The sequence below is a fragment of the Neovison vison genome, chromosome 1 (assembly GCF_020171115.1).
Source record: "Neovison vison isolate M4711 chromosome 1, ASM_NN_V1, whole genome shotgun sequence".
Taxonomy (NCBI): Eukaryota; Metazoa; Chordata; class Mammalia; order Carnivora; family Mustelidae; genus Neogale; species Neogale vison.
The window spans coordinates 232,603,275-232,631,006 of record NC_058091.1 but is presented as its reverse complement, the minus strand read 5'-3'; the positions used below and the strand labels follow the sequence as shown (position 1 = coordinate 232,631,006).

Genomic DNA, 27,732 nt, shown 5'->3' with positions numbered 1-27,732 from the left:
GTCTCATTTTGAAACATAAATAAATTTGTAATGAAACTTCTGTTAGCAGAAATAGGTCCTGCAACTTGATTATCTTTCTGATAAACTCCCATTCAAAGAATTCCTGGTCAGTGGGTATGTATGTGTTAATGCATTTTCCTCCTGAAAGTTCACATTGATTTCTGCTCATTTATTCTAGAAGTGTCTGTGAATATTTATTTCCCTGCATTCTTAGCAGGTTGTACAATGAGTATCTTCAATCCTCCTGAAAAGATCATTTAAAAAGGTCCCTCATGATACTAATACTGAAATTCTCTGACTTCTGTAAACTGTCTGTTCATGTTCTTTGCTCATTTTCTATTAGGGTGTGAATATTTTTATCCTATCCTGCTATTTCTTATTGATTGTATAAAAAAATTCTAGAGCCTTATATATTCAGATTATAGTGTATCCTATGTGTTATAAATATGATTTCCTACCTTTTAGTTTGCTGTTGTTCTTAGGCATTTTTTATATAAAGAACTATTTTTTTCTAACATCATCACACCATTAGTCTTTTTTGTGGTTTCTACCTTTTTTATTTCTTTATTTTTTTTAAAGATTTATTGATTCAATCTGAGAGAGAGTGTGTGTGCATGTGAGCAGGGGAGGAGCAGAGGGAGAAGGAGAGAGAGTCTCGAGCAGACTCCGTATAGAGCCCAGGCCTGACGAGGGGCTCAATCCCACAACCCTGAGATCATAACCTGAGCCAAAACCAAAGTCAGTCCCTCAACCAACTGCCACCCAGGTGCCCCCATAGTTTCTACCTTTGATGCTATTCTTAGTAAGACCTACTTTTCTCCAGATTTTGGATATGGTTACCTAATGTTTTTATTACTGTTACACTTTAATTTTTTTTTCCTTATTCTGGTTACATATAATCTTGACTGAAGATACATCATAAGGATCTGACTGAACTTTTTGTTAGACCATTAAACAATTGTCTTGCAATAACATATCAAATAATATCTTTTCCATGTTGATTTACAATATGATCATCAAAAACTAAATATCCTTATATACAGGTCTACATTCTATTGTTTTCAAATCTTAATTATTACAGCTTTATAATATAATACATGAGCACAAATCTGTGTGTTTATTCTTTTTCAGAAGAATTATTATTCACAGATTTTTGAGGTAGAAGAAATATAGAATTTTTTTTGTATATTTCATTATTTCTGTTGTGTCACATTTATGGGTTAGATCTGAGGCCCTTTCTTTCTTGACCAAGAATCTACTATCTAGGAACACCTGGGTGACTCAGTCAGTTAAGCGTCTGACTCTTGGTTTCATTTCAGGTCAGAATCTCAGGGTCATGAGATCAAGCCCCATATCAGGCTCTGTGCTCAGCAAGGATTCTGCTTGTCCCTCTCCCTACCCCTCTACCCTTCCCCTCGCTCTCTCTCTAAAAATGAATAAGATCTTTTAAAACCTTGTAAAACCTGAAAACCAAATGATGGTAATCCAAATAGCCATAGACACATTAAAATGTGGTCAAGCTTATTGGTAATCAGGAGGATGCCTATTGAAACCACAATGAAAGCTCAATCCACACTTACTAGATTAGCAGAATTCAAAGGTCAATTAACACCAAGCGTGGGTAAGGAAGCTGAGCAAAGGAAACTCTGATTTGCTGCTGGTCACCATGTTACTTGGTACTACCCCTTGGTTAAAGAGTTGGTCATTTTCCAGAATGTGTGAAGATGCACATCGTACCCCCAGCAGCTCTCCTTCCAGGAACACACTCTATAGATGTGTGGCCTCTTAGGAGCGTTCATGACAGCATTGTTCCAAATTGAAAATATCCAGATGTTAAGTATTCGCCCAGCACAATGTCCTGTTTATCACTCAGAGTTTTCCGCTGAGATGCCTGTCACCTGTCATCCAGGATACTGGTAAGGGAAAGTGGAAATAAAGCCCATTTCCATTCAGTCCGGGGGGTGCTGTGGGGGGTCAGGGCCATTATCTCCCAAAGCAATGGGGAGCTGTGACTTGAAAATACAATGCAGTGATGCATGGGAGATGAATTCACTGGGGAGTGAGGTTCATACAGTCGGGGTCTGTCCTGGGCATCGGACGTCAACATTCAGATTTCTCAGATTGGATGGTGTCCACACGATTTTACTTGGGACTTGAGCATCCTAGCTAGGTCAAGCCCGTGTGCGGGCCTCACATCACGTCAATTTCCTTTGTCCAGAACCACCCCTTACTGGGACGCTTGGGTTAACTGTGGAAAGCTATCGACAAGTAAAATTCCCACTCCTATGAACAAGTGCCTCTCCTGAACCCAGTTTTTGGAGCACTTTCTAGGCACCAGGCACAGAGCTGAGATTTGGGCATGCATTATCTCATTTAATTTCTCACCTCTCTAGAGATCATCTTATTTTGACTTTGCTGAAGAGGATTCTCAAGTTTAGGCAGCTGACTTGTTCAAGGTCAGAATAAGTGGTAAAGGCAGGTTCTGACCCTAGATGGTGTGGCTCCAGAGCTAATAACTGTCACCATTGCTTGTTGCCTTGACTCCTTGTTGTTTATTTAGTCGACACATTTCTGTTTAGTGACTCTAGATGCCAGGTTCAATATTAGACACTAGAAGTGTAGCAGTGAGCCCACTGCCCTTGCTTTGTGCTTTATCCCTCACGAGCTAGGTATATTCTTGGAAGAGTGTGAAGAAGGTTCATAGGCATCAAAGTGCTTAGAAAATGCATAACTGGGCAGTCACCACAGGGGGTAAAATTGACTGTAGCTTTGCCTTCCTTTGGAGTCCTTTCAAATAACCATGTTACAAAGTGTAAGTTTCTCCACCTAATGTGAAACCTTCTATTTCTCAGAGCGCCCACTCCCTCCTTCACTCTCCCTCACCACCAACAGCAGGCTATAATACTACTCTTGGGTCTTCCAGAAGACTGTGAGATGAAGAGCCGATCCAATATGCCTTGCACCAAATTCTCAGTGTTGTTTGCAGCAGGAATCCAAATATCAGTCCTTTAGCACAAACCCTTCGACTCAAGGCAACAGAGAACATCTTCCCAGCTTTCCTGCTTTTAGGGTCAGCTGAACATTGGAGGCCTTACAGAATCCAATTTTTAATAGTTACGGGATATATATAAGAACAAGAAATTCGGGGCGCCTGGGTGGCTCAGTGGGTTGGGCCGCTGCTTTCGGCTCGGGTCATGATCTCAGGGTCCTGGGATCGAGTCCCACATCGGGTTCTCTGCTCGGCGGGGGGCCTGCTTCCCTTCCTCTCTCTCTGTCTGCCTACTTGTGATCTCTCTCTGTCAAATAAATAAAAAAATCTTAAAAAAAAAAAAAGAACGAGAAATTCGGCCATTTTTGCATGCTGGGAGCAATCTAGCAAGGGATGGTAAGCACCCACAACAGTGTTTAGTCCTTTTACTTACCCAGGTGCTGTGCCTTAGGACAAGCACATTGGGAGCAGAGATCTGTTAACTTTGCACGTTGTAAAACTGACCTAACTTTTCTGTATCGTCAGCACCTGAGATGTTCGACTCCAGAAGAGAAGCCGGCTATTCCTTTGCTGTGGACTGGTGGTCCCTGGGAGTGACAGCGTATGAGCTCCTGAGAGGCCGGGTATGCTAGAATGTGTTGCTCTTTGGTTATTTTTCCAGCAAGTTTCATTTTTAGAATGAAAGAATGGATTTTTTTTTTCTCTCTAAAATTGAGCAGTTTGTTTGCAAGATGAAAACACTGTGTCACGTGATTCTTGGGATTACGGCTCGTATTCACTCTCCCATATGAGGACCTGAGCCTGTGAGTTAACATTAACTACAGATAAAATTAAATGAATGAGTATTATAAACTCCTGGAGAGGGAAGATCAGTGCACCTCACTAAATATCTTGTGGAAATATATTTTTTGTTCAAAGAAAACCAATTTGCAGTCACAATACAGGACTCTAACGTCCACCTAGTTCCCCAAGATGAGCGTCAGCTATTAATACAACACAATTCGTGCCCTGTCTTGTTGGATCACCCTCTATCATTTGGCTCCTGGGTTCTGAGTTCAGGGGCAAATTAGAGTACTTCCCTTTTAAAGAACATATTTCTTAAACAAAAATGCCTAGGAAGAATTTTACCCAGAAAATCCCCCCCCATATTATTTTATGTCTGTGATAGTTCTCTGTGATAGACTGTATTAACATTATCAGATTAACTTTTTCTTTCAATTTTTGGGGTGGGAGAGGTAAAGAAAAGGTACTAACAGATTATTGAATTTAAATCCATTTTGCAAAGTATTGCCCTTTTGAGTTTCTCAGGGTTTATCAATTTTTACCTAATCTCTTTAATATTAGTATTTTCAGATCTTATTTATTTATTTATTTGACAGAGAGAGAGATCACAAGTAGGCAGAGAGGCAGGCAGAGAGAGAGAGGGGGAAGTGGGCTCCCTGCCGAGCAGAGAGCCCAATGTGGGGCTTGATCCCAGGACCCTGAGATCATGACCTGAGCTGAAGGCAGAGGGTTACCCCATGGAAACACCCAGGCACCCCTATCTTTTATATTATTAGATTATAAACTCATTAAGGTGAACCATGTACCTCATAGTTTAGTATTATCCTCAGTATTTAAATCTAAGTAGATACATAACAAGTGTGTACTGAATGAATGGGAGAACAAGGCACTACATCAGCTCTGCAGCATTCTAGCAAAGAATCACCAAGTAGGCTGTAGGTAATTAGGTTTCAAAATCTAGCTAATCACATTTAATTACAACTATCAACACAACTAAACCACAGAGGACAGGCGCTGAACAATGATCTCCTCCACATTTATACATTCTCATTTATAGAAAAATATATGCCTCAAAGACAAATATGCTTGACATCTCCGTGTTTTCTGAACTTCACTGCAATCTTGATGAATGGGTCCCTTAGCTATTAATCTGCTTTGTCTGCCATTGTAAGGGCAAGGTCCATCCCTTCTAGCTTTGAGTTATCCCTTAAGTGTCAGCTTCTGCTAGGTACACACATAGCTTTGCACTAATTGTATGTCCTTAGCTGCAAATTGTTCACTCTTATACTCCTGAAATAAGACCACAATCACAACACCTCATTTTCTCCCATCTAATGCTTTGCTTTTTCCATCTTATTCGTTCTTTGTATTCTTGCTCTTATTTTATATGCTGTGTTAAGAATTGTTTGATATATCCTGTCACTGCACACTGTAATTTATGGCATGCATTCTGTTGATTTAGGGGTGTGTGTGTGTGTGTGTGTGTGTGTGTGTGTAGAGCCATAAACATAAATATTTATGGTTTCTGAAAGTAGATTATAGGCTCCCCTAGTGTGGAAACCACGTCTCTCTCGTTCTTGTATCCCCAGTGCCCAACAGAGGGGATGGAACATCATGGGCATTCAATAAATATTTGGCAAGCGAATAAATATGCAATTCTGGTATTTGATGAATTAACATGGATTTTCAATTTGAGAACTAGAAAAATATGTTATTGTCTAAGACAAAGGCCATTTGGCTATTTTTAATAAATAGATCATGAGGATTCTTTTAAAATATTAAGTTCAGTCACCTGGACTTCTGAAGTAAATGGAAAAAAGTATGCTTAAACCAGTTGCCTGTGGCATTTATCAGTTAACTTATTCATTTATCAAAGCATTTATTCATTTATCAAAGCATTTTATGTTTTGAGGGAGAAACAGTAAGTTTAGAAGCAGCAATGAAATGAAGAAGGAAATTAGAAGAAAGAAAAAGAAAATGTCTGTATCTAACCGTGGAAAATGAAGCATGCCAAACTTCTCTTAATGGTATAAATGTGGAGTGAATCCCGTCTAGTGAGCCACAGTGGCTTTGGCTAGTAAACACTCCATAAGCAGTGATCGTGGTGGTAAGGTATGGAGTATTTCCTTTCTGAGATTGAGTTACACAGGTCAGCTCCGCCATATTGTTACTGAGACGGATGAATTAGCTACAGTCCTTTATTCAGTCTCGTGGGAAGAAAATATGCAGCAGATAGATAAGTTTAGACCTCGTGAAATAAATAAATAAATAAATAAATAAAGTTTGGCAGTCTCCTTTTTAGGGAATCTACTCTAAGCATTTGGTGGTTTCCTGACTAACTTGATGTTGACATATCATGTGTAGAAGTAAGCCTTTCTTCACATGGCCTTTATTAATGACTCATCTTGCTCTTCACTGTTCACATTTATAGCCACCCTTTCTAGCCTGTGTTCAAGAATCATGCAAATCTTTCTCCTGCATTGTGGGTAACATGTGCCAGCTGCCCTGTGAATTTTACATGTACTATGCCATTTAGTTTTTTCCAACAACCTCATGTGGCGGTTTATTTTACAGATAAAGGACAGATGAAGGAACAAACTCCAATCGAGTGCCTCAGTTTGACACTGAAATCCTTTTTTGCCTTTGAAGCTCAAGATCTTAACCACATTACCTTTCTTCTCCCCCAAGCTTTCCTTGAAATTCCCTTAGCTAACAGTGTAATATGAGTTTCAGGTATAGAATTCAGTGATTCATCATTTACATGTAACCACCAGGGCTCATCGTGACAAGTGTCCTCCTTAATGCCCATTCCCCATTTAGCCCGTCTCCCTGCCCACCTCTCCTCTGGTAACAATCACTGTGTTCTCTATAGTTAGGAATCTGTTTTTGAGTTTGCCTCTTCCACCCATAGCCCCACGTTCATTTGTTTTGCTTCTGAAATTCCACATGAATGAAATCATGTAGTATTTATCTTTCTCTGACATTTCGCTTAGCATAATACTCTCTAGCTCCATTCACATCTTTGCAAATGGGAAGATTTCATTCCTTTTTGATGGCTGAGTAATATTCATATGTATATATATATATATATATACACACACATATATATATGAAGTGAGATTGAGATACATATATATGAAGTAAGTTACACATATACATATATATAGTATCAGTTCTTCTATGTCCATTCATCAATCAGTGGACACTTGGGCAGTTTCCATAGTTTGGCTATTATTCATAATGCTGCTATAAACATCATGGAGCATGTATCCATTTGAATTAGTATTTTGGTATCCTTTGGGTAAATACCCAGTAATGCAACTGCGGCATTGTAGGGTGATTCTATTTTTAGTTTTTAGGGGAACTTCCGTACTATTTCCCAGAATGGCTGTACCAGTTTGCCTTCCCACCAACAGAGTAAGAGGGTTCCCTTTCTCCACATCCTTGCCAACACCTGTTGTTTCCTGTCTTATTAATTTTAGTCATTCTGACAGGTGCGAGGTGGTATCTCATTGTGGTTTTGATTTGTATTTCCCTGATGCGGTGTGATGATGAGCACATTTGTATGTGTCTCCTAGTCATCTATAATTACACTACCTTTTAATACTAATTTACAACAGGAAGAATATTAAACTCTTCCATCTCTCCCAATTTTTATTCCATCAGTCTGCAGTCATTTATTAAGTATCTTGAAAAGGCCAGGCACTTGATGAATGTACGTAGCCATATTAACTGTCCCACTGCTGGTTAATCTAATACGGAAATTGTGTTCATTCAACAAACATGCAACGAGCACCTACTAGTTGCTAGGTCCAATGAACACAGATATGAGTAGGGGATGATCTCTGGCCATAAGTAGCTCACAGTTCACACAAAAGATAAAATCTCATAAATCTATTTTATGAAACAGAGAAATTAATATAGGTAAAGGCTGCTCTCTAGTGGGCAGCTGTGAAAAATATAACAAAACCACTGTTTTCTTTACCCCAAAGTTAAAACTATGAAAGAACATGGTTCTCTCAGAGGTAAAAATGCTATACCTCATCATAAAATTCTCCACGCCACTCCACAGAACTAGCAACTCCTAACATTTTGGACTGGAGTTAAACTTTTCTAGGTAATATTCTATCCTGAACTTATTACTGATTCAAAAAGCACTAACAGGTATAGAGTAAAACTCTGGATCTCTTTCTAATCAACATTTAAGTAGCAGTTTTTTTTAAAGTTCCATTTCCTGAACACTTTTCCCATGTTTTATGTAAATACTTACGTAAGCTGCCTTCTAGAACAGCCCCAAATTGGTATCTCAGAGGTGGATTTAGTGTACAGAAATGTTTCATTTGGCCCAGTGGACTTACCAAAGTTTTTAAAAATTCTGAGATTTCACAGGAAACTAGAGATTTCTGGGGTCTTTTTTTTTTTTTTTTTTTAATAAAAGATCTGACAACAGTAGACCACATTTGCACATGAAAACAACAATCAGCTGGAAGGGACCAGAAAATGATACGGAGACTTGAAAATTTAGGTTGGGAACATGGGCAAAACAAAATTTTTTCTTTACCCTATAAAAATGAAGACTCTTCCTTCTTCTCTCCCCCAAGAGACCATACCATATTCGCTCCAGTACCTCCAGCAAGGAAATCACACACATGTTTGAGACAGCTATTGTGACTTATCCCTCTGCCTGGTCACAGGAAATGGTGTCACTACTCAAGAAGGTAAGAAGGAGGACTGCATGACAAAAGGAAGTGGTAAAAAGAAGCATGCCTTCTGGTTTGAGGTGAGAAGTTAGTTTATAATACTGGAGGCAGCCATGATGATACACATTTCTAGAGTGGACTTTGCACCTAACAGCTTGCAAACACATGGCTTCATTCGGGCAACACACATGTCCTCTTGTTGAGCCATGTCTAACTCAGTGTGTCCAAAATGAAGTTCCTGATCGCTCTCTATTTCCTGGACTTGCTATGATGTTCCCTTTCTCAGTGATTGGCTCCCTCCATCCTTCCAGCTATGGAAGCCAGAAACAAAAAGTCACCCATCATCCCCATATCCAATTCACAGCCAAGTTCTATAACCTGATTTTGTAAATATCTCTTGACTCTGTCACTTCTCTTTATCTCTACTGCCATCTCCTCAGTCCTACTGCCTTATAAGGTCTTACCTTAAAACTGGTTTGTCCTAGACACTTTCACACACTCCATTTGGTTCTCCCCTCTGCCTGATACTGATCTGTTCAAAGCAAAATTCATTGTCTTAGTGTTCTCAGAATAAAGACCAAAATAATCTATATGGTATAAAGGTTCTAACTACCACCCAAGCCTTATTTTGGACTTTTGTTCCCCTTTTGACTACACATAGATTTCTTTTTTTCTCTTCTCCTTTTCTTCTACCACCTCACCATCATTTATCAACCTCTTACCACAGGGCCTTTCCTCATGCTCTGCCTGAAATAGTGCCTCTAAATAGAGCTCTTCCAGCTCACTCCTTTAGGTCAGCACTACTCAATGAGATTCAGTGACTGGTTCGAATCCATGAATTGTTCCCTACAGGTCCATGAGAAGTATAGAAATTGAGAGAAGCATTTAGAAACTGTTATAGCAATGGGATACTGCTGATGTTTCTAAGTACATGGTCAGTGGACTCATCTCACTGAACAGGGTATTAACCCAAATCACAAGTTGTATGTGCTGCAGCCCTGCATATTAGCCATGCACAATAAGACCACATACTGATCTTACTGGGTAGGAAATTAAATGGAAAAAATTGGTCCTCCTGCATAGTTTCAGAAACACAGCTCTAGATCTCAGCTGAACTATCACTTTCTCAGGAAGCTTTCTTTTGTCGTAAGCTCACATAGGACCGGGTTTCCTTCTTACCATTTTTTAAGAGTCTCATGCTCTACCGACTGAGCTAGCCAGGTGCCTGTCCTTCTTACCATTTTTTAAAATTTGAATTTATACATTATACGTGTGTGATTCTTGGGTTAATGATTACTGTCGTCTAAGCCTTATGAGAGGGGACCATGTCAGGCTTCTTCACCTGAGGCAGCTAGCCCAGAGCCTGACAGGTGGTAAATCTGGTATTTGAATAAATGAGGTCCATAGTGTCCATCAGATTTTCAGAGTGCCCATGTTCATGGAAATGGCAATTGTAGGAGCAGCTAAGTACTATGCATTGAATGATTATATGGAGGAAAGAATGAGGAACCCCACAGGATGCACTTGGCTTTCTTTGAAGAGGAAAAATCACACAGGTTGTGGCTGGCTTAGGACAAGAGCTTTGAGGGCCTACAGTTTACACCTGTGCCTCCTGCGTTTTGGGTCAAGCTCCCTGTATTGGAATAGGGATATTGATAATGTCAAAGATGAAGAGAGGGGTGATTTTCCATAAGCAAATTGTCCTCAGTTCCAAGAAAGCCCTCCTCACCCCAAAATCACACCCCAATGATCCATGGTTGTAGTCTCCAGGAGCGTTCTCAAGCAGAACTGACATTTCCCACTTGAGCCACAGGACTGATGTGATACTGACTGTGGAGCAGTTCTAGGGGGAGAATCTTTAATCACAGTTCGCAAAACCCCAAACTCTAATGGTAACCTTGGTTACATCTTATACAATATATTTTGATTAATTGTACAAACAGCTGTAACTTTTAGTAGGAAATTAATTTCATTTGTAAAAACACACAAATATTCACTACCTAATAAGGGGAGACCTTCTCTTAGGCACTTTATATACATGGCCTCATTTATTCCTAGCTACAACCACACAAAATAGGCTATTATCCCCTTTTTATAGAGAGTAAACAAAGGTTTAGAGGACAAGCTTGCCCACAGTTAATAAAGTAGAGGAATCAGGAACCAAAGGTATGTTTAACTCAACAGGACCATCTATTTTCACTCACCACACTGCAAAAACCTATTTACAGCTCATTCTATGCATGCATTATCCCATTATTTATGTAGGTATTATCTTTATTACTTGATAGGATTAGGGAGGGAAACACTACCTTGTTTCCTTCAAAAACCTACACTGGAAAACTTTTAGAGGGAGTTGTTATGTATGATTTTTTTGTCCCATGTTGACCTTCATTATAATCTTGGTGTTTGTATTCAATTGACAGCTACTTGAACCTAATCCAGACCAGCGATTTTCTCACTTGTCTGACGTTCAGAACTTCCCGTATATGAATGACATGAACTGGGATGCGGTTTTGCAGAAGAGGCTCATTCCAGGTTTTATTCCTAACGTGAGTCAATCCTAACAAATCCATGACAACCGTCATTCAGTTACACATACAGTCTCATTAGATAACCCCACCCGTGTTTGTTGTAACAGCCCAATTCCTGTCTCACAGATGAGACAACGGAGGCACACACAGGGGAAATGGGCCACCGTAGGTCATGTGGCTAGCAAGTGGCCAAGTGGGATTCTCATCCAGGTCCATCAGCATCTGGAGTTCTGGGTCCTAATCCCTTTTTGTGGTATGCTTCTACTGGAAGGAAGCCCTAATCCTCCGAGGAGTCATTCCCAGGAATCTGCTCATTGAGGAAACAGTGTTTTCTCAGATTTCAAAGATGTAGAAATTTGTTTCCATGGTTCTGTGAGTCACAGCACTGAAAATGTTGGGGTTATTTTTACCACTCACCCCTCTACCTTTGGTGGTTCACTGTCACAGAGCTACATTCATTAGGACTGTAATTCCCACTGGTTGAGTACCTGGCTGTGGGACATCTGTGGCCTCGTTTGGACCACTGGGAAAAGCTGGAGTCAGAAGCTTTGGCCAAGAAATCCTCCTCTGCATCACACCACAGCCATTAGCTATCCACTCTGCCTCAGGAGAGGCTCTATGTAAGATTCTCTGACTTTACCAGATAGATGACTATCTGGGGAGCTTGTTAAAAATGTAGTTTCCTCAGCCTCTGTTCAGAAACACTGACTCTGAAGGTCTGGCCGGGGAACTGGGCAACTGGACAAACAACTCAGGTGATTCTCATCAATATACACGGTCATCAGAGCACACTTTGCGAAACATAATTCCTAAGTTCAAGCTTTGAAAAAATGACTAGAGTTTGATTTCCTTTCACACTCACTGAGGGCTTGTGGGGAGTTTAGAAAACAAACAAAATAGAAAATTGAAGACTGAAAAACAAAGCTGGCCATAAGTTATTTAAAACATGGTAGGAATCGCAGCTCCTTATTCTTGGATGGCTCCATCAGAAGCAGGTGCTGTTCCTGGTATTAGGTTCGGCATCTCTGTAGAATGACCCAGAATCAAAGGAGTGAGCCAACTGGTCTTCCTTGCAGAAAGGCAGGCTGAATTGTGACCCCACCTTTGAACTTGAAGAAATGATTCTGGAGTCCAAACCTCTTCACAAGAAAAAGAAGCGTCTGGCAAAGAAGGAGAAGGAGATGAGGAAATGTGATTCCTCTCAGGTAAGCAGGTGCCCCCCAGATTCAGGGTCACGGGACTGCTTCTGGCGCCCACGGTTGGGGAGCTCCCGGTGGGAGGGCCACTCAGCACCCAGAGCTGCTGTTTTGTGAACACATGGAGTTGCTGAACGCCCAGGCTTCTGGAATGGCAGGCCTGGGCCGCACTGGGGTTCCTAGCAGAGAAGTCACATTTAGCGGTGGACTCTGGTTCTGCCGTGAACGTCATTCAGTTATGGCCCTCCTCAAGCTCTCATTTCAGATTTTACAATTTCCTGGAAGACATTCCAATCAGTAGCTCTGCAAACAAATATTCTCAAAGTCCTTCATGTCTCTAGCCCTCCAGGGACACTCTACACTCTCACAGTCAATTTAGCCAAGGCCACGTGCAACCCTACAAGTATCTGACCTTCACGGACTACAGGTTTCGTCCTTCTTTAGGACCCTTGCTCTTCCCTCTTCCTTCAGTGTTCTACTCTCAGATCTTCACATAGGTGTGTTTGGGGGGGGGGGTTCCTATTGTCCCTTATACCCTAAATGCCATTTGCCGAAGATAAGGTCTCTTCGATACTGTGCTCTCTCTCAGCCCTGATTTTCAATTCCCTCGTGATATTAACATAATTTACAAATCCTTATGTGTTTATTTGTTTCTTTTTCTACCCCACTAAAATGAAGGCTCCTTGTGGGGGAAGCCCAGGTCACACCCACCAGTGTCTTCATACAGCATAGGCTCGATAAACAAGAGGTTCAGTATATTGGAAGGAAAGGAAATTTTGTAACTGGACAGTGAAAATTGGGCATCGCTCTTCTTAGAGTTACAAGGTCATGTTGCCCCACCGGACATCTTCCTGGGGTCCCCTCTTGTCCTAGTTCTTCCCCAACACACAACCCTAAAAGCCTCCCTCCTGATGAGAAAGGTGGTGAGCCACTTACCTGCAGGACAGACCCTAGCATTTTCGAAGACCGCCCAAACAAGGGACGCTGCTTCTTCCAGGCCCCATATCGACCTCAGGATCCTTTACCAAGAAGTGGCTTTGCCCAGGATAAAGACAGGCCCTTCCATCTCTACTTGGGGAAGTGTACAACAGCTTGATCTTTATGTTTTGTTTTTAAAATTTTATTGAGGTAAAATACATATAATATGAAATTTCCCATTTTAACCATTTTTAAGTGTACAATTCACGATGCTATACAGCCACCACCATTCTTTAGTTCGAGAAGTTTTTGGTACTCCAAACCCCATATTTTTCCTTAATCTATTTCAGCAGTGTTCTACAGCTTTTGCAAGTACAAATTTTTCGTGTCCTTCATTAAACTTATTTAGAATTTTATCCTTTTGGATACTATGGAAATGGAATTGTTCATTTCCTTCTTGAATTATTAATTCCTGGTGTATAGAAACAATGGATTTGTCTATGTTGATTCTGTATGCCGCAACTTGGCTGAGCTCATTTCTTAGCTCTACAGCTTCCTTGTGGATTCTGTGGGATTTTCTATCCATTACACCATGTCATCTGCAAATAAGGTTAGTTGTACTCCTCTTTAAAGTTTGGATGCCTTTAATTCTTTTCTTTCCCTGATGGCTCTGGCTAGAAATTCCAGTACACTGTTGAATAGCAATGGCAAATGCAGGTATCTTTGCCTTTTTTCTACTCTTAGGGGGAAATACCTTTTACCGTTGAGTATTGTGTTAGCCATGAATTTTTTTGGAAAAGCCTTTTATCTTGTTGAAAAAGTATTCTATTCCTAGTTTTTTTTAGTGTTTTCATCATGAAGGGTTTTTAATTTTGTCAAATGCCTTTTTCTGGGTCAAATGAGATAATCTTGCACATTTTTCTTTTCTTAGTTCTGTTAATGCAATGTGTTATGTTGGCTGGTTTTCTTATGGTGAACCATTCTCACACTCTGGGGATAAATCCCACTTGGTCATTGTGTATAATCTTTTAATATGCAGTTGGACTTGGTTTGCTACAATGTTGTTGAAGATTCTTTTATCTATATTCATAATGAAAATTGTCCTGTAATTTTCTTCTCTTTTGATGTTTTTAGCTGTTTTGGTATGGAGGTAAAGCTGGGTCCATTGTTTTTTTTGGCGGGGGGGCGGTTTCCAGGCAACTTTGAGAAAGATTGGTGTTGTTTCTTATTTAAACATTTGGTAGAACTCACTGCTAAAGTCATATAGTCCTGGACTTTTCTTTGTTGGAAAGTTTCTTATTACAGATTTTTACTTGTAGATTATTCTTTACTTGTTATAGGTCTGTTGAGATTTTATATTTCTTCTAAAAATTTTGTAGTAATTTGTTTTTTTACAAATTGGTCCATTTCATCTAGATGTTATTTGTTAATATACAGTTGGTCACCCTGTTTTTTTTATTTCTATATGGTAAGTCTGGAAGTCATACCCCTACTTTCATTTGTGATTTTAGTTATTTGCATTTTTTCTTTTTTGTTTCTTTCTATATGGCTAATCATTTGTCAGTCTTATCATCTTTTCAAAGAACCAGTGATTATGTTTGCTATTTTTCTATTCTCTGTTTTATTGATCTTTGCTCTCATCTTTGTTATTTCCTTCATTCTGCTAGCTTTGGGTTTAGCGTGCTTTTCTTTTTCTAATTCATCAAGGTATGAAGTTAGATTATTGATTTGGAATATTTCTTCTTTTCTAAAGTAGACATTTACACCTATAAAATTTCTCTGATTATTGCCTTCACTGCATCCCCTAAGTTTTAGTGTGTTGGGGTTTTTTTGTTTATCTTAAAGTATTTTCTAATTCTTGTGATTTTTTTTGACACAATGGTTGTTTAAGAATGTGTTTAATTTCCATGTATTTGTGAATTTCCCAGTTTTCCTTCTGTTGTTGATTTCTAGCTTCATTTTGTTGTGGTCAGAGATCGTTTGTATGATTTTAAAATTTTAAAATATATTGAGACTGTTTTTTACCTTGACATATGGTTTCCTTCCATGGTTTCTCTTACCTTTCTGAGCATATTTAAGACAGTTGTTCTAAAGTCTCTGGGGGTGCCTGGGTGACTCAGTCCGTTAAGCATCCGTTAATGCTTGGTTTCAGCTCAGGTCGTGATCTTGGGGTTGTGAGATCAAGCCCTGCACTGGGCGGAATCTGCTAGAGATTCTCTCTCCCTCTTTCTCTCTGCCCTTCATGCTCATGCTTCACTCTCACTCTAAAGTAAATAGGGGTGCCTGGGTGGCTCAATGGGTTAAAGCCTCTGCCTTCAGCTCAGGTCGTGATCCCAGGGTCCTGGGATCGAGCCCCACATTGGGCTCTCTGCTCAGCAGGGAGCCTGCTTTCTCCTCTCTCTCTGCTGCCTCTCTGCCTACTTGTGATCTCTGTCAAATAAATAAATAAAATCTTAAAAAATAAAAAAATTAAAAAATAAAGTAAATAAATAAATCTTAAAAAAAAAAGTCTCTGTTTAGTAAATCCAATGTTTGGGCATCCTCAGGTATAATTTCTGTTCCTTTGAATGGACCTTGTGATTTTGTTTTTGAAAACGTGACATTTGAATATTATCATGTAGTAACTCTAGAAATCAGATTCCCTCCTCTTGTAGAGTTGATTGTTGGAGGCAGTACTCATTCTTTTTAAAGTAACTTTTACAAACTACTTTTGCAAACCCCATATTCCTTGTCTTGTGTCATCCCTGCAGCTCCTATTATGTTAGCTTGTGTTTAGCTAATATTTTGACAGAGATTTCCTTGAACACCAGAAGCATTTTTAAGTTGCTTTTTTTTCTTGATTTAGTGTTTCCTTGGTTGTTAAAAAAAACTTTTGATTGCTTTCCAGAATTCTGACAAAGTTAGCTCTGACAGTTTCTGCTTGTTTTTTGTTTCTGTTGATGGGAGCTTGGAGCTGCCTACTCTAATATTCTGTTCTAGTTCCTCTTAATCTGGTACCCTAAGTTTAAAAATAAAAATTATTTTGTTTTACAGTAAAGGTTAGTATTTCCAAGAATAATCAGAAAAGATCATGAATCTCAAAATAGCACTCTATCTACTCTTTGACATCAAGGTTTTTAAAATGTGAGGATCAATCTTGGCAGCTCATTACAGTATTGCCAAGTTCATTCATTCATTTATTCAATACATGATTATGAAGTGCCTGCTATGTCAGGAAATGTCTCAGACTTGCTAGTCATTGCTGCCCTTAGCGGTACACAGTGCTCTGGGACTTATTCACTCACCCTGAGTGAGGGTCCAAGTTAGGCTTTCCAGAAGAGCAAACATCTAATCTGGTTCCTCTTCTGGCCCAAGCCTCTTGAACACAGCAGGAGTATTTCCTACTGTTGGCAACCATTTGCCATTTTGTTTCTTTGAAATAATGAAGGCATTTCTAAATTCTCAGGATATTAAGTCCTGAAATGCCCTTATCCTTTGTTTTCTGTGCAGTTGTCTCTATTCAACCTAGAGGAACCAGATCTGGAACCAGATCTGGCTTGGAAAAGAGGTCAGTGATCCAACCATGATCATTTTAGTGGTAATGCATGGTCTCCTACTACTCCCTCAGTCTGAAAACACTGCTTCCTGGTTAGGAAAAAACAGGCACAACAAACCCATTGGCTTATCTTCTTCTCTAAATTCCATCTGCTTTCTTATTTGGCATTTCATTAAAATAGAAATTTTTATAATGTAGTCTTTTTTTTTTTAAGATTTTATTTATTGATTTGACAGACAAGTAGGCAGAGGCACAGGCAGAGACAGACAGAGGAAAGCAGGCTCCCCGCTGAGCAGAGAGCCTGACTCAGGGCTGAATCCCAGGACACCGGTATCATGACCTGAGCCAAAGGCAGAGGCTATAACACACTGAGCCACCCAGGTGCCCCAAAGCGGAAATTTTTAACATGATTTTTAGCCAAATTAATTGTATTAATAGAGCCATCATTTTCATTTAAAGATGTGCTTAGATATCCCACAAACCTGTTAACCTGTGTTTTATCTGATCTGTTTGTTTTGGTTAAATTGTTTTAAGAGGGGCATGTGACTGGCTCAGTTGGTTAAGCACCAACTCTTGATTTTGGCTCAGGTTGTGAGATTGAGCCCCACATCAGGCTCCATGCTGGGCGTGGAGCCTGCTTGAGATTCTCTCTCCCTCTCATTTTTGCCCCTTCCACCCTCTCTCTCTTTTAAAAAAATTGTTTTTTTTTTTAAAGATTTTATTTATTTATTTGACAGACAGAGATTACAAGTAGGCGGAGAGGCAGGCAGAGAGAGGAGGAAGCAGGCTCCCTGCTGAGCAGAGAGCCAATGTGGGGCTCGATCCCAGGACTCTGGGATCATGACCTGAGCCGAAGGCAGAGGCCTTAACCCACTAAGCCACCCAAATGCCCCTAAAAATTTTGTTTTAAGAGATGCTAGGTAAGAGGGAAGAGATAATTTGCAAGATCTATTTTTCCTATGGACATGTATGTATATCCTAGAAAGCTTTATTAAGGGGAAAAGCCCTACAATACCAATTTTTTGTTTGGGAAAATAAAACCTATTGTAATATTTTACATATATCTTATTTTATATATTTATTTTTATTTATATAATATATACTTGACATACACACATTTATAAATATACAGTTGTATCAATATATATATATCAATAAATATATATATATTTATACATATACTTACATAAACATGTATAACTCTAGTAGAGTTGCTTTATTTTTGTTTTTTAACTTTTTCATGTGGGAAAAGAGGTGAGGGAGTCATGTCTCGGATGCCTTTTCAACTTGTAAAGGTAATCAACGTAGATATTTACACCTTAGGGGAAAGGGATAAATGTAACTACTATCACCAGGCCCACAGGTTATTAAGGAAGGTTATTAAGGAAGCAATCCACTGGACATCGTTGACACACTAGAGAGTAAAATTTATTTCCACAGGGCTTATTAACAACCTCTGAAGTCCACAATTCTTATAAGAGACCTTCTTAGAAATATCTGCTAGTATCTGTTCTTGTGTGTATGGGTGTGTGTGTGTGTGTGTGTGTTATTTTTGTTTGTCTTCATGATGAAGATCTCTTATCTGTAGCTGTAAGGGAGAGGGAACATTCTCTACTTTTCATCTTTACTCATGTAGACGTCTTTCACCCACCATTAGGAGGCTCTGTGTGCTTCGAGACTAAGAAATGGAATCATGTTAATGAGTACAGAGCAGAAAGAGGCAGGCTTAAAATGCTCTAAACTTATAAGGATAAGAAAGGGGTAGAAATATCTTGTTAAAAGACAGAATGTGGGATGTGTAACCATCTGCAATGATGGCTTCTACATGTTGAACAGTCAACGCTAATCCAACCAGCATGATGGCAAAATGATCTTCAATAGACTGCTTAAAATCTGTTAGAGAGTGCCTGTCCCCTCTCTCCAGTAAGAGCTATCATCTCTTGTGAATGCTTCCTACTCTGACTGGATGAGGCAGTGTGTAGTGGTTACTTCCCAAACAGCTATATGATCCTTTTAAATGTAATGACTTAAACATTAACTCATGAATCCTTTGTAAGCGTTGATTCCTTTATATTAAAAAAAAAAAAGGAACAGTAATAGGACCTATATGATCAATCTGAGGAGGAAGTAAGATGATGTTAGGAAGGCATATTAACAAATAACTGTGTTAAGTCATGAATTTGTAAAAGGCTGAAAGCTTATCATATGACCCCTTTGACTTCTCCTCTGGGTCCCTATTGCATTAGTGCTTCTCAACCTTAGCATCACACTTAACCCATATGGGAAAACTTTTTTAGTATACTGGTATCTGGGTCCCACCCAAGATCAGTAACATTTGAATCTGGGAGTGTGGCCTGGGCATCAGTATCTGAAACGTTCTGCAGGTGATTCTATATATGCAGCTAAGGTTGAGATCCACTGCTACAGGATCCAAGATACGACTAAATAAAGCTAAGCATTACAGTTTTCCCTTTCCTCCCGTCTTTTCATTTATAAAATGGAATTGATATCAGCACCCACTTCATAAACTTGTTCTGAGTCAATTAGTACATGTAATGTGTTCGGCAAAATGATTAATTATTATGTTTTACTCTTCCATTCTACATCCTGACTCCTATCTTCTTTCTTTCCCATGTCCTTACTTTTGCTCCTATTTATGTCAGATGCCTCTACTTCTTTGCTTCCAGAATATTCTTCCTTCATTCCTCTCTGCTCATCAACAACTTTCAAGTATAGAACCAAAAAGACAGACACACCACCTAGCTGGTCTGCTGTTGAGGCAAATGATCAAAGTTCTCTTCTACTACCTCCTGAGATTTCCACCTGCTGCAAACCCTTGAGATACTTTTGTTGCCATCTCCATGCATACCAGTGTAATAGCCATCAGCTCTGCTCATTTCTGAGAAGAGGGTTCGAAGAGTTCTAACCAACCTTTTCCTTTTCAGTCACATAAGACCTATTCATCCTTCCACTCTCTTTGCCTCCCTCTCCTTTCCCTCATCATCTCTTTCTGGCTATTGTTGTTGACTTATCCATGTCACTGAACTTCTTAAACTTTTTCACCTAAAGCAGAGGGAAGAGAACATGTTGAACGTGAATGCTTCAAGGACCGGTGTGGGTGGGTGGGGGGCAACTCATGGGGTGGGTGTGGGTGGGTGAGGGGCAACTCGTGGGGTCTGCAGTACCAGATCACAAACTCCTCTCTTAGTGTCTATTTTATATCTTTAAGGAAAACAGAATTCGGTGGTAGAGAAAAAAATTCACATGGATTTCTACATTTTAGTTGATTTTAATCTTGATTTGTAAGGTTAAAATATTTTTTAAATATATCTTTTATGTTATATTTTAAGTAACATTTTATATGTCCATATATGTATATAAATCTTTATATATGTTTATGTAAATGTTTTGTTTATAGTCTATATAAACATATAAACAAACATAAACATATTACACAAATTTACATATATTTTAATACAATGATATATATTCTATATTATGCATAAAATATATACATATATAAACATATGAAATATTTTATATGTAAAATATTGTATAATATATATGTTTCTGTATTTATGTTTTTTGTAATACTTTAAGTTTAAAAAAAAACCATGGCGAACTATTCTCAAAGAAAAAAGAAACCCCAACTTTCAGCTCAATTAACCAAGGTAAAAAGAGAGGACCCAATCAGTAAAATATAAATGAAAGAAAAAACATTACAATGCCTCTCCCTAAGAGCATAGAAATGCTAAGGAGCAAAAGAAATCACTATGAACAACTATATATACAACAAAGAGGACAACCTAGAAAAAATTGGGCTTTTTTTACTAAGAAAAATTCTTAGTAACATACAACCTATCAATTCTGAATCAGGAAGGAAATTAAAGATCTGAAGAGATCAATTACTAGTAAGGAATTTGAGTCCGTAATCAAAAATCTCCCAGCAAAAAAAAAAGGCCAGAACAGATAGTTTCACTGGTGAATTTTACCGAACTTTTACACTTGATCTTAGCCAAAAGGCCGAGAAATGATCTTACCGAACTTTTAAAGATGAATAAACATTAATCCTTCTCAAACTCGTCCAAAAAATCAAAGAGGAGGGGAAATCCTCAAACTCCTTTTATGAGGTTAGCATTACCCTGATTCCAAAGCCAGAAAAAGACATGAAAAGAAAAGGAACCGTCAGGCCAACATCTCTGATGAATACAGATGCAAAAATTCTCAATAAAATACTAGCAAACCAAATTCAGCAATACATTAAAAGGCACATTTACTCAAGTGGGATATATCCCTGGGATGCATAGATGGTTCAACATATGCAAGTCAATAAGTGTGATACATCACATTGATAGAATTGAGAGAGAAAATCATATCATCTCAAGAGACACAGAAAAGGCATCTGACAAAATTCAACATCTATTCATGATTAAAAACTCCTAACAAATTAAGTATAGAAGGAACATACCTTAACAAAGGCCATATATAATGAGCCCACAGCTAATATCATACTCAGTGATGAAATACTGAAAGCTTTTCTTCTAAGATCGGGAACAAGACATGGATCCCCACTCTCATCACTCCTATTCAACAAAGCACTGAAGTCCTAGCCAGAGCAATCAAGCAACAAAAAGACATCAAAATTGGAAAGGAAGAAGTAAAATTGCCTATTTGAAGATGATATGACTTTATATATAGAAAATCATAAAAACTTCACCAAAAAACTCTTAGATCTAATCAATGAATTCAGTGAAATTGCAGGGTACCAAATTACCATATAGTAGCATTTCTATATACTGACAACGAATTATCTGGAAAAAAATCAATACCATTTACAAGAGCATCAAAAAACAGTAAAATACTTAGGAATGAATTCAACCAAGGAGGTGAAAAATATCTGTACTGAAAACCAAAGGAAATCTGATTTTTTGGATATAATACCTAAATTATATCCTAGGATATAATACCTGTATTATAAATGATTTTTTAGATATAATACCTAAAGCACCAGGAATAAAATAAACAAGTAGGACTGCATTAATAAAAAGGCAACAAGACATTGATGAAAGAAATTAAAGACAACACATATAAGTAAAAAGGAATCCTGTATTCATAAATGGAAAAATTAATATTGTTAAAATGTCTGTGCTACCTGAAGCCATCTATAGATTCTGATGGGATTTTTTACAGAAGTAGAACAAAAAAAATCATAGTATCTATATGGCACCACCAAAGACCCCCAAACAGGCAAAGCAACCCTGGGAAAGAAGAACAAAGCAGGAAGTATCATAAGTCCTTGTTTCAAGCTATACTACAAAGTTATATTAATTAAAACAGTATGGTACTTGGAGAGAAACAGACACATAGACCAATGTAATAGAATCAAGGGCCCAGAAATAAACCCATACAAATATCATCAACTAATATTTGACATGGCAGCCAAGAATACTCAATGGAGAAAAGACAGTCTCTTCAATAAATGGTGCTGGGAAAATTGGACATTCCCCTGTAAAAAAAATGAAACCAGATCCTTATATCCTGCAAAAATTAACTCCCTAAAATTAATTCAAAATGGATTAAAGAGTTAAATATAACACCAGAAACCATAAAACTCCTAGAAGCAAAGGTAGGAACAAAGCCCCTTGACAATGGCCTTGGCAATGATTTTTTGGATATAATACCTAAAGCACCAGGACAAAATAAACAAGTAGGAATTCACCAATAAAAAGACAACTTATTAAATAAGAAAAATATTTGCAAATCATATATTTCATAAGGTGTTATTATCCAAAAACATATAAAACTCATAGAACTCAAAAGCAACAAACAAACCAAAAAAACAAACAAGCAAAAACACCAAATAATCCAGTTGAAAAAAGGAGAAAGGATGTGAACAGACATTTTTCCAAAGAAGATATATGAAGGCCCACCGGTACCCAAAAAGGTGCTCAACATTACTAATCAGGGAAATGCACATTGAAACCACACACACCTGATAGAATAGCCATCATCAAAAAGATAAGAAATACCAAGTTTTGTCCAGGATGTGGAGAAAAGGGAACCCTTAAACGCTGTTGGTGGAACTGTAAATTGGTGCAGCCACTATGGAGAACAGTATGGAACTTCCCTCAAAAATTAAAACCAGAACTACCCTATGACCCAGAAATTCCACTTCTGGGGCTATATCGGAAGGAAACACGAATACTGTGTTGAAGACATACCTGCACTCCTGTGTTCACTGTGGCATTATTTACAATAGCTGAGGCATGGAGATATGGATGGGTGGATGGATAAAGGTGTGGTATGCTCACGCACACACATACACACACATGAGTATCAATTCATTCTTTTTTTTTTTTTTCAATTCATTCTTTAAAGAGAAGGAAGTCTTGCCATTTGCAACAACATGGATAGACCTGGAGGGTGTCACACTGAGGGAAATAAGTCAGATAGCATGACAAACACTGTGCAATCTCAGTTGTATGTGGAATCAATCCAACCAACCACCTCATAGGAAAAGAGATCACATTTTGGGAAGCAGACACGGGGGACGGGGTTTGGGTAATTGGGTGAAGGCAGTCAGAAGGTACAAACTTTCAGTTACAAGATAAGTAAACTCCAGGTGTGTGACGTACAACATGACAGCTGCACCTCACACTGGGATATGATCTAGAGGAAGGTGTGAAGACAGTAAACTTTAAGAGTCCTCATCAAATGGAGAAACCATTTTTTCTTTTTTCTTTGTTAATCAACAGGACAGTAGATGGTTAACTGAACTTGTAATTCACAATATATGAAAATCAAGTCATTATGCCATACACCTTAAACTTATACAGGGCTGGGCACCAATTATATCTCAATAAAACCCAGGTGAAAAACAACACTTCTTATAAAGATGTTTCTTGGGACACTATGTATAAGCTACATATATTTATTTATATAAAATATAAATTTTTAAATAGAAATCTTGGGGTAAAACTGCTGCCGAGAAGCTCTATCAGATTGTATTCACCCCATAGTTTCATGTCCCCCATGACTGACACTAGAAACCCTCAGGGTTACAAATACCCCATTTTGAGAACAAGAGTAAGTATAGCAGAATCTCCTTTCTCCCTTTTGTCTTGCTCCCTTCCCCTCCCCTCCTCTGAAATGTCTTCTCCTTTTCATTTGCCTCTTCTATCACCTAAACATTCATTCAGGAAAGAAAATTCTCCAGTACTTGAAGACTTACTATTTCTTAATTCTTAGATTAAAAAAAAATGAGTGAATAAATATCTTTTCATCTGGGAATATTTTTTCTTCAGAAGTCATTTGGAAGTATTTTATTGTAGGCTTGTAAAATATTCGATCTGGGTGGGACACTGTCCTGGGCTTGATGATTATCACCATTTTGAGGGTAAATTTCCTCATTAGGATGGAAAAGTCTTCAAAAGATATTAAAAGCTGGATAATACTGTCAAAGCAAATGTTTTGCCTGTCTGTGGAAAAGTCACAAATAAAGATTTTGCTCACTGTGCATGAGGTACTGTTAATCAACCCCAGCACAGTTGTTGAAGGGAACATTCCCCCAGAACTATGTTTCCAGATGGTTCATTAAATCTAAGTAGAACATCCAAACCTTTTATAGGAGGGCCAGGAGATGACTGGCGAGTAAGCAACCAGCTCAGTAAACCCTCATCCCCACCCACCTCGAAGCCATTGTTTCTTCATGGGCTGAGAGGCAGAGAGACATCAAGCTAATAGGTCATAACCCACATCTTCCTTGCTGTGGGGAACAGAGTTGCCATGTTTTATCCTCTGGCTGTTTCTTCCTTATTTGTGCCCCTACTACTCTGATTGGGGTCTTCTGCCACACATTTTCAGATAGTGTCCTTTTGGAAGATACCCTGCTGCTTTTGAGATTTGAGCCAGTGAACACACAGGGGGTTCCTGGCTGTTTGAGGCTCCCCCCAGTCCACTAACTGCATCTCTTTCTCTCTCTCCCACTCCCACCTGCTCCCCCAGAAGACGTGCCTTCTTCAAGAGCATCTGGAGTCTGTCCAGAAGGAGTTCATCATTTTCAACAGAGAAAAGTAAGTAAGCCTTGGTTCAACAGGAGCCCAGAGGATGATGGATGCTTCAGCCAGACTTACCTGCAGAGCCTTAACTGATTTTTTTTAACACTTTCTAATTTTTTCTCACATAAAAAATGATACATATCCATAATAGAAAGATTGGAAAATTCAGAAGCCTTTTTCCCCCTGTATGAGATTTCAAAAACTGCAATAGGTAAGTTAGCTTAGCATCAAGTTTTGGTCTCAGGGAAGAGCAGAGGAATGGGACCAAAACACTTAAAATTGGTGACATGTTTAAGATGGTTTCCTTGTGTCATGCTGCTTTATAAATTGTGGGGCCTAATTCTGTCATTTCAAAGTTTAAATCACTTCTTTTTCTTTTCAATGATAAGTTCCGGTTGTTTTTCTTTTTTCTTTTCTCTTTTAAGAGTAAAAAGGGACTTTAATAGAAGACCGGCTAATCTAGCCTTGGAACAAACCAAAGACCCCCAAGAGGAGAATGGTCAGAATAAGAAGTGAAGTCCTCCACATCTTCGGCTTGGGACCTTTCCTGCCACCTCAGGCCAGGAATTGCTGACAGTAGTTCTCACCTCTCCACACCTCACACACCTTAGAAAATGTGCACGAATGCCTTTGGGAGGAGGCAGCATGACAGAGACAGAGTTCCGGGTCTCCTGGGACCTCGTTTCACCACAAATTAACTACGTTGCCCTGAGCAAGTCACTTCCTCTATGGTCTTTGCTTTGGGTCATTCACCTAAATGAGAGGGTTATACAAGAGGAGCTCTGTTCTCCCTTTCTACTGTTACCATTCTGTTTTTCCACGCAGCCTTTATCTTTATTTTAAAAGGAATATTTAGATGTAGATTTATTTTTTCACTCATTCTAACTACACTGTGATAAATGGGCAAATGGACACTGATGGGTGGCTGATGACTGTGTAAGGCTCTTCAGAGCTAGAAAATTTCTTAGAGGGGTCAGAGAGCCCCCATCTGACTGAGGAGAGAGAAGGAATTCAATCAGGAAGCAATGAATGGGAACGGATTAGAAGTAACAGATTTCTGAGGTCTTCTAGCGGCATTCTGGAATCAGCACACCCTGTCAGCTCCAGTAAGCCAGCAAGAGCCCAGTAAGCATGTCCTTCCCATGGCCCTGGACAGAGATGAGAAGCTGGGCAGCTGAAACTGGTCATGACTGGTAAACATTGGTGATATTTACGTCACAGAAATGGGCAAATGCTTCAAATCAGGGCTCCCCACCTTCCCAGCCCCCGTAAGCTAGTTGTAAAGCAGTTATCAGCATATCACTCACCTCCTAGCCTTGAGAGTGAATTGTCCTCTTATCAGAGACTCTGTCTGGAGAGATCAGAAAATCTTACTGTCACACTGAGACCATGTCCACCTTTTAGTAATCAAGCTCTCCCTTACCTATACAGGGGTTACAGTCTGAGTAGAATGGGAGGGGAATTTGGAAGAGAGGAAAATTTACGCTTAGAAACCCCTTTAAATTACCCACACCATGGTGGGAATCTTTTCTCAGTGAGCCACCTTCCAGTAATGAAGCGAATCACCATGTGAGGGTTTATTTTGTCTTTTATTTCTGGTCTCATTTTTGGCCAGTATCAGATGAACCAAAATGTGTTTCAGATTATACATGCCTTTATAGACTGGAATAAGAGAACTAGGAGATGTAGTCAGGCAACCTAAACCTCGTCCTTACAGACAGGGCCTTGCCAATATGGCAGAAAGCAGGCAACAGGGAAGAGCAGATCAAGAAACCAGGCAGAAGTAACAGATCCCACACCTGCCACACCAGACATCTAAGGAGGGAAGCAGCACTCGGGCAATTAAACACGGGTAGGAAGCCAATGCTGGATTTTAACTTGGCCTCCAGGATTTCCTCCTCACTGAGTTAACAGGCCCAGAATTTCTGGCAGAACTGTGAATAGTGTGTCTCTACTTTAAGAGCAACCACATTTTTGTTAAGAATTAAAACCAGCTCTTTTCTTCTGTTTGACTTTTTTTTTTTTTTCTACATTTCCCACATACTATTTTTCCCGTGCTGTTTTGTTTTTCTCCGAAAGCTACAAACTACGCACTGGCTCCAACTCCATTTCTGATTATGTATGGAAAGAGCAAGGGGAAGGTGACCCGGGTTCGGTTCCAGGCTGGTCACTCCAGGAGTGTCAGGGACCATTGGCGTGGTTTACCATCTTGCATCTTCCATGTGTTTTGCCTCAAGTCCTGATGTGCTGTGGACGTGTCTCTCCAGTCACCTGGATCCTCCTCTTGCTGTGATCTTGTATGTATCATCGAGGAAAGACTTCAGGAAACACTTGCCATGGGGCCATGGGATCAGGGGGCTGTGCATGGGGAAGGGAGCTGGCCATCTGTGCCATTTCACATCTGTACAATGTGTAACAGTACAGGAACCCCGTAACATCTATGTAGTGTGAGCCCCTAGTTTTTATGTCCAGTGAGTTCCTGTTGTGCCCGAGGCACCTCTGTGGACATTCAGGAACTGTGGACACACAAACCAAACAGCACAGCCTCAGAGCAGTAAGATGGATTCTCAGTCCCAATCAGGTTACAGACCCACAATGTGGTTCCAGTTAGAATGAGAAAGAACCATATCGAAAGCGCCCAACAGCTGACTGTAAGCATCTCCCACCACCACCCATTTTCAACATTAGGACAAAAAGGTTTCCAGAAACCAGAAGGAGGCCTAAATCTGTACCATGATTGCTAGATGTTGGTATTAGCTTCTTTGGTTTTATTCCTTAACTTGGGCCCAGAGTTCCTACCCAAACCAGCCGGAACATGTCTCAGCAATGAGATGACAAGCAAGGCTTGGGGCTCAGAATTTTAGAAAACAGGCCGAGCATTGCCACCCTTTGCCTGGTATTCTCCCATCTCCTTCTAACTGCTTCCTCCCTTCTAAGAGCCCCTGAAAAGTCTAGAAAAGTCTAAGCAAGTCCAGAAATATCCAGGTTATAACAACTCTTACACTATAGCTGGGTCACCCACC

At 39.3% G+C, this 27,732-nt stretch overlaps 1 protein-coding gene across 2 annotated transcripts in view; it reads left to right on the top strand.

Moving 5' to 3' along the window:
* The window catches only part of STK32A (serine/threonine kinase 32A), a 95,731-nt gene extending 68,740 nt beyond the window's left edge, over nt 1–26,991 (top strand). Inside the window, exons 5-10 of one of the 2 annotated variants that reach the window (XM_044224984.1) lie at nt 3,515–3,612; nt 8,374–8,490; nt 10,896–11,021; nt 12,080–12,208; nt 24,660–24,724; nt 25,135–26,991. In XM_044224984.1, coding sequence (XP_044080919.1) covers nt 3,515–3,612; nt 8,374–8,490; nt 10,896–11,021; nt 12,080–12,208; nt 24,660–24,724; nt 25,135–25,225 — 626 coding nt within the window. In that variant the 3' untranslated portion in view covers nt 25,226–26,991. Of the gene's footprint in view, nt 1–3,514; nt 3,613–8,373; nt 8,491–10,895; nt 11,022–12,079; nt 12,209–24,656; nt 24,725–25,134 lie in introns of both variants that reach the window. The other variant, XM_044224977.1, reaches the window with a different exon arrangement.
* Nucleotides 26,992–27,732: the final 741 nt, after the last annotated feature.